The sequence below is a fragment of the Galeopterus variegatus genome, unplaced genomic scaffold (assembly GCF_000696425.1).
Source record: "Galeopterus variegatus unplaced genomic scaffold, G_variegatus-3.0.2 Scaffold5374, whole genome shotgun sequence".
In the NCBI taxonomy this organism is placed as follows: domain Eukaryota; kingdom Metazoa; phylum Chordata; class Mammalia; order Dermoptera; family Cynocephalidae; genus Galeopterus; species Galeopterus variegatus.
The window spans coordinates 37,510-50,185 of NW_007731485.1; the positions used below are offsets into that span (position 1 = coordinate 37,510).

The 12,676-nt window shown below is 39.8% G+C and overlaps 1 protein-coding gene across 1 annotated transcript in view; it reads left to right on the forward strand.

The window, feature by feature from the left end:
* The first annotated feature begins 2,638 nt into the window (after nucleotides 1-2,638).
* Nucleotides 2,639-12,676, forward strand: part of LOC103604754 (leukocyte immunoglobulin-like receptor subfamily A member 6) — a 25,269-nt gene continuing 15,231 nt past the window's right edge. The window contains 3 exon segments of the mRNA XM_008589324.1: nucleotides 2,639-2,999; nucleotides 3,261-3,457; nucleotides 3,894-4,004. Of these exon segments, the coding sequence (XP_008587546.1) occupies nucleotides 2,639-2,999; nucleotides 3,261-3,457; nucleotides 3,894-4,004 (669 nt within the window).

Sequence of the window (12,676 nt, forward strand, 5' to 3'; positions counted from 1 at the left end):
AGAGTTTATGTGTTGCCCACCACACAGGAAGGTGAACAGCTTCTTCTTATCTTAGATATAGGGGGTTCTGTGGAAAAATTTTAGGCAATATTCTTGGTTCAATGCAGCCCCTTATACAGACCTGACTTGAAGCCCATCACTGACCAACCCCTCATACACAAACTTCGAATTTACTTTTTCTTGATGGAAAATTATAAAATGATATTTTCACATGTCTTAGTGCTTTTTAACACCTATATGTGATTCAATTTATATTATGCAATTTTCCCCTGGGAAATTAACACATATGCATTGTTAGCATTAGTATTGTTAGTATTTGCAGAATAAAAATCAAATTGTTTTATTATTATTATTTTGAAAATTACATTAATTGCAAATTCAGAACTATATTCAAACTTAAATTTTTGTTTCAAGCATCAAGAAGTTAACAGAAATATTTTTTCTGTATTATTAACACAGAACAAAGCATGCAAATTCTGGCTCTTGAAATTTTATTTGAAATGTTTTACATGTATAAAATGTGAATACGTACTTAGATATGTATACATAATGCTGAAAGTTCTTTCCAACAGTCAACTGATGTTATCAGAAAAAATTACAGACATTATCGAAAGAAAAACCCATGTGAAATCACTACTGAATTTAAAAAGAGGACATTCACAATAATAATATCAACTTAGGTTTTGTCACCTGTCCCTGAACTTGCCAACATATAAAACAACCGTCATTCTGCATCTTGTGTTTATTTATTTATTTGCTTCATATGACATGTTCTTCCATGCATTTTGCTTTTTTTTTTTTTTTTGTCTTTTTGTCTTTTTTCATGACCGGCAACGGATCGCAACCCTCAGTGTCGCGCCCGTACCGGACCGGGACCAGCAACGGGATCGCAACCCTCGGTGTTGCTCCCGCACCTCGCTCAGCCAGTGAGCGGGAACCAGTCTGTATGTGGGATCCGATCCCTCGGCAGGAGCGCCGCCGCGCTTCCCAAGCAGCGCACTGTAGCAGTGCGCCACCGGGCCGGCCCCGCGTTTTGCTTTTAAGAGCAGTGCCTTGAGCATTCTTACAAATGTCCCCTGGATTGTATGAGTGAGAATTTTCTCTGAATATATACCCCAGGGTAGAATTGCTGGGGTATGTGGCATGTCAAGATTGAAATACACTAGATGATAACACACTCTTTCCATAATGATGCTACGATCCCTCGACAGGAGCGCCGCCGCGCTTCCCAAGCAGCGCACTGTAGCAGTGCGCCACCGGGCCGGCCCCGCGTTTTGCTTTTAAGAGCAGTGCCTTGAGCATTCTTACAAATGTCCCCTGGATTGTATGAGTGAGAATTTTCTCTGAATATATACCCCAGGGTAGAATTGCTGGGGTATGTGGCATGTCAAGATTGAAATACACTAGATGATAACACACTCTTTCCATAATGATGCTACCATTTACTCCCAGCAGCTACTGTCAGACTCTACCGGGTTTCCCACTTCCCAAGAAAGACCTTATTAATTATGGCAGAGGATAAATTAGATGTTCGTATTTAATTAAATAATCATACCATACAACGGGATATTAAATACTGTAATTGAACTATATATAATGCAAGCAACTTTGTCATGTGGCAGAGGATATTTTTGTGAACCAATAATGCTAAATATTAGACAATAGGCTGTGATTCATAAAACCTGTTACAAGCTTTTTGAATTATAAGTGGTATGCACAGAGCTGAAGTCAGTCACTTTCCAAATAAGCACACAGAGCAATTACCCATTGGAAAGTATGAAGCTTGCATTGCTTAAAAATGATGAGAATTTGTGCATATAGACTTTACTAGAATGTGTTTGAAGGTGTTTGTGGGTTTCTTGCCAGGAAGAATGGTTAACAGTATTTACACCTAGGACTGAAGCCAATAAATTTATGAAGTTAACTATTTTTAATCCAGTTGTATCTTTATTTAATATATTTTAAGTGCAAAGAAAGTAAATACATTCTGGGCTGACAAGAAAAAGCCACAGAATAATAAATAGTAAAGGTTCTTCATAGTTATGTCCTTCAAATAATAAAATAATTTGAATACTAATAACATTTAAAGTTTTGCTCTTGAAGATGAGGGGTTTACATATAAATGTATATATAAAATACATTTTTATAATACATATGTTTATACATAATAGAAATTAATGTAATTATATAGAATATGAATTTCAAAACAATTATCAAAATTGAAAAAATTTATATTGAATCTTTTATCACAGAATGTAGTTATGTGATTTTTTCCTGCAGTACAATAACTTTAATGACAGATGTAAATTGTGGAATTTTATGTAGAGCATATTTAGACATATGAATACAATTCATAAATTTGTAACTCTCTCCCCTGTCCTTGGACCTGGAGGGTAGCACCATCCCCCAGTGCCCAACCTGGTGAGGTGAGTCCACCAGACCCACCCAGCCTAAGTGACACCTGAAGTCCCCTTGGCCCTGGAGGGGAGCACCAGCCCCCATGGCCCAACCTACTAAAGGGCCATAGAAAAATAACAAGTAATGAGATTGAATCAATAATAAAAAGTCTTTCAACAAATAAAAGCCCAGAACAGGATGGTTTCACTGATGAATTCTACCAAACATTTAAAGGGCCAGGATGGGAGAAGGGAGGTGTTTGGGACAAACCAGTCCCTGGAGTCCCGGCTTGTCTTTCCCTCCAGGTTTGTCCAGGAAGCCCTACCTCGTGACCCAGCAGGGCCTTTTCATGGCCTCTGGAGAGAGTCTGGCCCTCCAGTGTCAGTCTGGTGTCAGCTACAACAGATTCACTCTGTCCAAGGAGGGGGGATGTGATCTCTCCCAGCGCCCTGGCCAGCAGTGTCAGGCTGGGCTCTCTCAGGCTGACTTTCCCCTGGACCCTGTGAGTGGCTCCCATGGGGGCAGATACAAGTGCTACGGTGCATGCAACCTGTCCTCTGAGTGGTCGGCCCCCAGTGACTCCGTGGACATCCTGATCACAAGTGAGGAGCCCAGTGGATTCAGTATGGGACCCAGACTCTGCATAGGCCCTGCTGGTGGAGTCACGGGTTGTGATGGCCAGGTTGAGGGGTGGGGTCACAAGAGAGGGAGAGAGACAGAGAGGGGGTATAGGTGGGGGGGGGCAGAGGCTCTGTGAACAGAGATAGACAGAGAGACTGGGCGTCCTCAGAGAGAGGTCCTGGTGAGGCCTCAGCTCAGAACCGAGTGGGGGACAGCCCCTCACCCATCCTTCTTCTCTCTAGAGCAGCTCCCTGACAGACCCTCCCTCTCCATGAAGCTGGGCCCCAAGGTAGCCTCGGGAGTGAACGTGACCCTGCTGTGTCAGTCATCGAGCCCAATTGACCCTTTCCTTCTGTCCAAAGTGGGGAGAAACAATCCCCCACTGTGTCTTGAAATAAACATGGACACACATACACAAAACCAAACAGTGCAATGTGCTGTAAATTAATGACAGAATAAGGTAAGGGGATAGAGTGTGTGTTGGTAACAGCAAGTATGTTAAACAGAACAGCCAAGAAAGAATTCTCTGAGAAAGAAACATTGGAGCAGACTTAAACAGAGTGGGGAGAACATGCTATGTGAATATCTGATGGAAGAGCATTCCTGTCAGAGGGAACAGTAAGTGCAAAGGCTTATAGGTGAGAACATGCTTACCTTGTACAGGTACAGCAAAATGCCCAGTGTGACTGGAGGTGAATGTTCAAGGAACGAAAGTGTTGGGGGCGAGGTGGAGAGTTTGTCAGGGGCTGGATCCTGTAGGTCTTTCAGGCTGTGATAGAGCTTGTGGAGCCACTGGAAGATTTTGGGATTTTGCTCAAGAAGGCATATAATCTGACATGGTTTGTTAAAAAAACAAAAAACTATGGGTTTTGCAGGGAAAACTGAATGATGAATACAAGAGTGAAATCAAGGAGACAACCCTGCTCACTGTCTACCTACAGCAGAGCCTTGAAGATGAAGACCTCCAGGGAGTGACATACGCCCAGGTAAATCACTCCAGATTCAGGCAGGGAGTGGCTATCCCACCTTCACACACACACACCCCCACCCCCGCACCCGGGGACTTGCTGGACACTAAGGACAGACAAGCGGAAGAGGACAGACAGATGAACAGCCAGGTGGGTTCTTTTGTCTCCATTTCTACAGACTTCTCCCCCACCCCCACTTTACACCTAACCCCTCACTCTTCCCTAACTTCAGGCTGCTGCATCTGAAGCCCCCCACGATGTGATTTACATCAAGCCAAACAGATTCAAGCCCAGATAGGAGACAACAACATCTTCCTCCCAACTGATCCCAGTCTGTATGTTGCTCTGGTATCCACTAGCCCAGGACAAGACCCAGACACCACACTCCAAGGAGTGGGACTTTAGGGACCTCAGAAGGCACAGGAGCTGCCCCCGTGGACTCTCCACTAATGACCCCCAGCCAGAGTGGAGAGCTGACATGGACAACCAGCAGCTTCTGTAACCTTTTGGAGGTCACCTGATTCTGCAGTGAAAGATAAATAATACCAGCATATCTGGGACATTTAGTAAATTTTGTTCTAAATATACAACAGGTAAAAGAAGAAAATCGCAAAGTGAGATAATGTTTTAAACATCTTATATGATAATATAAAAATTGCACATCAAACCAAAGATGTGCAAGAAAAGAAGTATGCATGGAACAAATGAGAGATTCAAATAAATTTACTGAAAAAGAAAAATGTCTGAAAAACAATCAGTAATTACACCTTGCATTACAAGAAGTGTTGCAAAGTACAGCAAATTAATTCCTGGGAAAGGCAAAAAGAAAAATGTAATAATTTTAAGAACAAATAATAGTTTATCAAAAAATATTTTTAAAAACATAAATTCACAAAATGTTTTTTAAAGTCTAATTAAATTTATGAAACCCTAGCAACACTGATCTGAAAAACAACAAATATTCACAAAATATTTTAAAGAATTAAATATTTTCCAATTTACTTGATGAGTCCAAAATAATAATGTTTAGACCAGAACCTTACCATTACTTTACAAGATGGGAAAATTAAAAGTATAAGATCTTATGAGAAGTTAGAAAAAAAAAACCTGCACTTAATATTAGCAAACAAAATATAATGATATATAATATGGACAATATGTAATGATCAATTTCAGCTTATTATTTCATAAAATTAGAAAACTTAATCAATGCATTTTATTACATTAACAGGATATAGGGAAAATATGTTTACCTGAACAGATGCAGAAATATGATTGAGTAAATGGTAATAGGTGTTAGCAAATTTTAAAAATTGAATGAATATTTATTTATATTACAAAGAAATCTACATAGAACCTATTAAAAATTATACTTCCAGTAGAAAAATTGATATGTTTGCTCCTGAGATTAGAAATGAGATAATAACATTTTCTATTCCTACATTCATCCAACATTTTCCTGAAGGTCCTAAGAAGTTCATTAAGGCTAAACAATGAAAATAATAGCATAAAAATTATAATGGTAATGATAATACTAAGAACAGATATAAACATTGAGAAGAAGGTAATAAAACAGCCATTATTCTCAGATAACTTAATTGTGTACGTGGAAAAAATACAGTAAACCATTAGAATAAAAACAGCACATTTATCAAAGTCATTGGATGAAAAATAAAAATATACAATCCAAGACATTCCTATGTAACAGCAACAAATAGAAAGTGAAACATGTAAACAAACCAAAATGATGCTACCGTAGGTTGTATTACCCAGAAAATCCTTAACATAAAACTTTCTATAAAAGTGATTTATTTTGGAAATGTTCCTGGGGTAAGAAAGGAGGTACTTGTAGAGGATTAGGGACAAAGGAGAAGAGAAGAAAACCCCAAATAGGTATGACATCAAGCAAATTCCCAGGGAGGTGATTTTGGCAAAATCTCTCAGGCGAACTCTACAAAAGGAATAGGTCACACCTCAAAGTCAGCCTTCACAGGGTGAAATGGAGTTAGGTGATTCATGCTCCTATACCCATCGGTCTTCAGTTATAAGCTGACCCCAATGGGACAAAAATTCCCAGGGCCTTCTAGATGGCTATATATGCAGAAAAAAAGTGGGTTCTGGCAGTCTGAGGGTTGCCCTCCAGCAAGGAGTTTCAGGTGCTGGATGCAGGAGGTGAAAGAACACTCGTAGGCAATGTTCACAAAAATGGCGAAAACAGGCAGAGCAGGCAGAACGGTTTGAGCAACTGCCACAGTCCACCCTTTGCACCACTTAAAGCACTTCGTGCCTCTTGTTCAGTTTACTGCACCAGTTTCTCAGAATGGTGACTGCTCAAAATTGTAGCAAAACACACACACACACACACACACACACGCATGCACACGCATTAGGCTTATTGAGAAGACTTACTTTACCACCACCACTGAAACTGAATTCATAGCACAAATTATATTTATTATTCCCTCTTGTATTAGTTTCTTATCGCTGCTGCAAGAAATCACCATAAACTTGCTAGCTTTAAACAACACACATTTAGGGCCGGCCCGGTGGCGCACTGCTACAGTGCGCTGCTTGGGAGTGCGGCGGTGCTCCCGCCGAGGGTTCGGATCCCACATACAGACCGGTTCCAGCTCACTGGCTGAGCGAGGTGCGGGTGCAACGCCGAGGGTTGCGATCCCGTTGCTGGTCCCGGTCCGGTACGGGCGCGACACTGAGGGTTGCGATCCATTGCTGGACATGAAAAAAAAGACAAAAAAAAAAAGGAAACAACACACATTTAGGGCCGGCCTGGTGGCGCACTGGAGAAGTGCGCTGCTTGGGAGTGCAGCGGTGCTCCCGCCGAGGGTTCGGATCCCATGTGGAGACCGGTTCCCGCTCACTGGCTGAGCACGGTGCGGGCGCAACACCGAGGGTTGCGATCCCGTTGCCGGTCCCCGGTATGGGTGCGACACTGAGGGTTGCGATCCCGTTACCGGTCAGTAAAAAAGAAAAGACAAAAAGGAAAAAACACACACACACACATTTATTCTCTTCTTTATTTATTTATTCCTATTCATGCAGGTCTAGAAGGCAGAAGTGTGATCAGTTTCACTGAGTTGAAGTCAAGTTGCCACCAGGACCACACTCAATTGGAACACTTTAGTAGAGAGTCCTTTTTCTTGCCTTTCCAAGCTTCCAGATCTGCAATCCTTGCATTTCTTGGCTCATGTTTCTTCCTCCGTCTTCAGATCCTGCTGTGTGCTTCCATCCTTTCATCATCTACTGCTCTTCTGTACAGTCAAGTCTCCCACAGCCCCTCTCTTATAATGGACACTGATGATAACACCTAGGGAAAATCTATAAAATTTCAGATAATTTCCCCTTCTCAAAATCCTTCATTTCCTCACATCTGCAAAATCCCTTTTGCCACATAAGGCAACATTCACAGGTTTCAGGGATAAGAACATGGATTCCTTGGGGCTTTATTTCACATGCAACACCTGTCTATCTCCCTTTCGAGGTTTTCCTCATTGTCAGCTGCACGTCAGCTTGTCTGATTTCTTTGCCTGGCTGGCTGACTGATGACTTCATTCCTGAAGGACATTAGCCTGTTTTTATTGTCTGCATGTTTGTTTTAATCGTAACCCTGGAAGGCTGTGTTTTCTTCATCTGAGCATTGCTAATTAATCTGGGCATTTGAGCACCAAGAGACACCCTCTTTGTAATTTCTAGGTATACTTCTCCTGACACATGGGGTAGCAGCGATATCATTTTAGGAAAGTCAGAACCACTTATCCAAGCCGAAATACCATCTCCAGTCTACAGTTGTCATTAAACAGCACAAGGAGCTGCATATGATTAGGTGGCATCTAAAACTTCAAGGTCACTGTAATCCTTATTGTTTCCCATGACTGAAGCAATCCTCCCTCTGAGAAACGGAATATCTAGACCCAGAAAACCTATAGTTGTGGGATACAAAGCACACATTACACCTCATCAGGAAGGACCATACTCCACCCCTGCAGGGTGTCATATCCATCCTCCACCTCAACTGTACCACCAGGAGGCCACCGCACATCCCACCAGGCTGGCATCTCTTAAGTGATCCTGTACATGATAAGACTGGGGGGTTCCTTGGCAACATAGCATTTCTGCACCTCCTTTTCCATAAGAAGTGAGGCAATGAGCACGCAGACAGTGTGAAATCTTGGCAATCAGAAAGACAGACACTTACCTGGAACCTGGGTCTGATAAAGATAAATTTCTGCCCTTACAGGGAATGGGTCTGATGTCACTAACTTTCAACCAGTGGCTACTTTGTCTGCTTGAGGACTGGTGCTGTATCAAGGGCTTTGATTCACTTTCTGATGCTTGAACTCTGGACATTCAGTAGCAGCAGTAGTTAAGACATCCTTGGTGAGAAGAAACGCATGTCGTTACACCCCATGCACAACCCTACCCGCTATTCTGGCTACTCCATAATGTGCTTGTTGTACCCACCTGGGCCTGTAGCCAAAGACATAACCTGGCTGACCACAACAGGTAACTGTAAGAGATTAGTAATCCTGTGTGCATCATTTGCTGTACCCAAGCCCCAAATAAGTTTTATCATAGAGAATTCTGCCTATTACTTTGTGGTAGATGCAATGATTAATATATTTTCTTTACCTGGTAGGGGATATACTCTCATGACTAAAACAGCAAGTACCCCATAAATTTTACTAATTACCCAGGTTCTAAAACATTTATAATTATTTAAAAATTATGCATCTGCAGCACATATGTCTCATCACAACATCCAAGGCAGTTGCTCCTTTTTACTGATCAAGTGCATTTAAAATGATGTTATCAGTAGAGTGGACCAGTGTGCGGTGTATAGAATACTGTGCCTTCAGATAGCACTGTAAAAGAGAGCTGAGAATCAACATAGCTCTAGGCAAGATGATGCACGGGTACTGTTGTCCCACTCAAGTCAATGCAATTATTATTTTTTTAATTTTATTACTATAATAATAATAATAATAATTATTATTATTATTATTATTATTATTATTATTATTATTATTATTATTATTTTGGCAGCTGGTCAGTATGGGAATCTGAACCCTTGACCATGGTGTTATAACACCACACTCCAACCAACTGACCTGAGCAGCCATCCATTATATATTTTAACTGATGCATTGTAATTGTGCATGTTTATGGGGTACAATCTGATGTTTTAATACATATATATATTGTATAATGATTGGGTCAGGGTAGTTAATGTAACCATCGCCTCATGCACTTATCATTTCCTTGTGTCAAAAACATTCAAAAGCCTCTCCTCTAGCTATCTGCAAAATGTAACTGTTAACAATATTCACCCTGCTGTGTAATAGAACACCAGAACTTATTCCTCCTCTCCGAATGTATTTTTTGTACCCTTTGACCAACCTCCTCCTATTTTCCCTTCCTCCCTCCCCTCGCCAGTCTCTGGTAACCAGTGTTCTATTCTCTGTCTCTACTATATCAACTTTTTATTTCTTTATTTTTTATTCCACATATGAGTGAGATCGTGTTGTATTTATCTTTCTGTGCCTGACTTACTTTACTTAACATAATGACCTCCAAGTCCATCTATGATGCTATAAATGACAGGATTTCATTCTTTCAATAGCTGAATAGTTGTTCATTGTGTATATATACCACACATTTTCTATCCATTTATCTGTTGTGGGACATTTATGTTGATTCCATATCTTGGCTATTTTAAGTTGTGCTGCAATAAACATGGGAATGCAGATGTATCTTTCACTTCCTGACTTCATTTCCTTTGAGTATGTACCCAGTAATAGGACTGCCAGATAAATGGTAATCTTAGTTTTAATTTCTTAGGGAACGTCCATACTGTTTTCCATAATGACTGTGCTAATACACACTCACACCAACAGTGTGCAAGTATTTCCTTTTCTCCACAACCTTGCCAACGCTTGTTTTCTTTTGACTTTTTGATAATAGCCATTCTAACTGGGGTGAGGTGGTATCTCATTATTGTTTTGATCTGCATTTCTCTGACAATTAGTGATGTTGAGCATTTTTTAATATGCCTGTTGGCCACTTGTAAGTCTTCTTCTAAGAAATGTTCATAAGATCCTTGGTCCATTTCTCATTTGGGTTATTTGGTTTTTGCTCTTGAGTTGTTTAAGTTCGTTATATATTCTTGATATTAACCCCTTGTCGGATGTGTAGTTTGCAGATATTTTCTCTCATTCTGTAGGTTGTCTCTTCACTTTAATAGTTTTCTTCGATGTGCAAAAGATTTTTAGTTTGACATAATCCCACTTGTCTATTTTTGCTTTTATTGCTCATGCTTTTGAAGTCTTATTTTTAAAATCCATGCCCAGCCCCATGTTATAGATTGTTTTCCCTAAGTTTTCTTCTAATAGTTTCTTAATTTCAGGTTTTATATTTAAAATTTTAATCCATTTTGAATTGATTTTTGTATATGGGAAGCGGGAGGGTTCTGGTCTTCTTCTTCTGCATGAGGATATCTAGTTTTCCCAGAACTGTTTATTGAAGAGACTATCTCTTTCTCAATGTGTTTTCTTGCACCTTTGTCAAAGATCATTTGGTTGTAGATGCGTGAATTTATTTCTGTTCCACTGGTCCATGTGTCTGTTTTTATGCCAGTACCATGCAGTTTGGGTTACTATAGCTTTGTAGTATAATTTGGAGTCAGCTAGTGTTATGCCTCTAGCTATGCTCATTTTTCTCAGGGTTGCTGTGGCTATTCAGGGTCGTTTGGTTCCATATAAATTTTAGTATTTTTTTATTTCAGTAAAGAATGTCATCCATATTTTGATAGGGATTGGATTAAGTCTGTAGATCACTTTGGGTAGAATGGCCATTTTAACAATATTAACTCTTCTAATCCATGAACATAGGATATCATTCCATTGATTTATGTCCTCTTCAATTTTTTTCTTCAAAGTTTTGTAGCTTTCATTGTAGAGTTCTTTCTCTTCCTTGGTTAAATATATCATAGGTATCATATTTTTTTATAACTATAACTATTGTAAAAAGAACTGTTTTCTTGATTTCTTTTTTAGGCACTTTACTGTCAGTATACATAAATGCTACTGACTTTAGTATGTTGATTTTGTATCCTGAAACTTTACTGAATTTGTTTATTAGTTATAACAGTTTTTTGGTGTATTCCTTAGTGTTTTCTATGTCTAATATCATGTCATCTGTAAACAGGGGCAGTTTGACTTCCTTATTTCCAATTTGGATGTCCTTTATTATTATTTTTTTCCTTCCCTAGCTGCTCTTGCTAAAACTTCCAGTACTCTGTCAAATATAAGTGTTAAAAGTGTGGATCCTTGTCTGGTTCCTGATCTAAGAAGAAAAGTTTTCACCTTTTCCCCATTCAGAATCATCTTAGCTGTTGGTTTCTCATACATGTCCTTTCTATTGTATTGAAGTGCATAACTTCTATACCTACATTGTTAACAGTTTTTATCATAAAGAAATCTTGAATTTTGTCAAATGCTTTTCTGTATCAATTTATTTTATATGGGTTATGAATATTCATGAGATACAAAGCTGATTGTCACCCCTCATGCCCAAGACGTGAGACCAGATCCATACTTGCAGCATGCCCATTGCCACAAATTGCTATTATACCACATGTCCCCTCCGCAATTATGTCTGCGTCCGTCCCCATCCCCACTCCACTTTGTATCTCTACATATGTTCTCTCCCTCTGCAATTTCAACACACCACTGTGGTCTTTCTTTCCTTCCTTCTTTCTCTCTTAGCTCCCACATATGAGTGAGTACATGTGGTATTTATCCCTCTGTGCTTTGCTTATTTAACTCAACATAAGTTTCTCTGGCTCATCCATGTTGCAGTGAATGGGAGAATTTTATTCTTCTTCATGGCAGAATAGTATTCCATGGTGTATATATACCACAGGTTCCTTATCGAGTCATCCATCCATGGACATTTACATTGGTTCCATGTCTTAGCTATTGAAAACAGAGCTGTGATGAACCTGGGAGTGCAAGTAGCCCTTCAACATGGTGATTTCCATCCCACTGGGTATATACCCTGAAGTGGGATTGCTGGGTCATATGGAAAAATCTATCTGCAGCTGTCTATAAAAACTCCATACTCTTTTCCATTGTGGTTGTACTAATTTACAGTCCAGTCCCACCAGCAATGCAGGAGCATTCCCTACTCTCCACACCCTCACAAGCATTTGTTATTCACCGTCTTTTTGATTATAGCCAGTCTAACTGGGGTGAGGTGGTATCTCAATGTAGTTTTAATTTTCATTTCCCTGATGACTGGTGATGTTGAGCATTTTTTCACGTACCTCTTGGCCATTTGTATGTCTTCCTTTGAAAAATGTCTAATCAGCTTCTTTGCCCATTTTTTAATTGGATTGTTTTTTTTACTGTGTAATTGCTTAAGTTCCTTGTATATTATGGATATTAATCCCTTGTCAGATGCACAGTTAGCAAAAATTTTCTCCCACTCTGTAGGTTGTCATTTCACTCTGTCGATTGTTTCCTTTGCTGTGCAGAAGCTTTTTAGTTTGATATAGTCCCATTTGTTTATTTTTTCTTATTTCAAGTAAAGGTTAATGTACAACTACTTGAAGGGGAAAATACAACCCATGGTTAAGAGCTCTACCTCCCAATCTCTCTTCATCTCAAATGAAG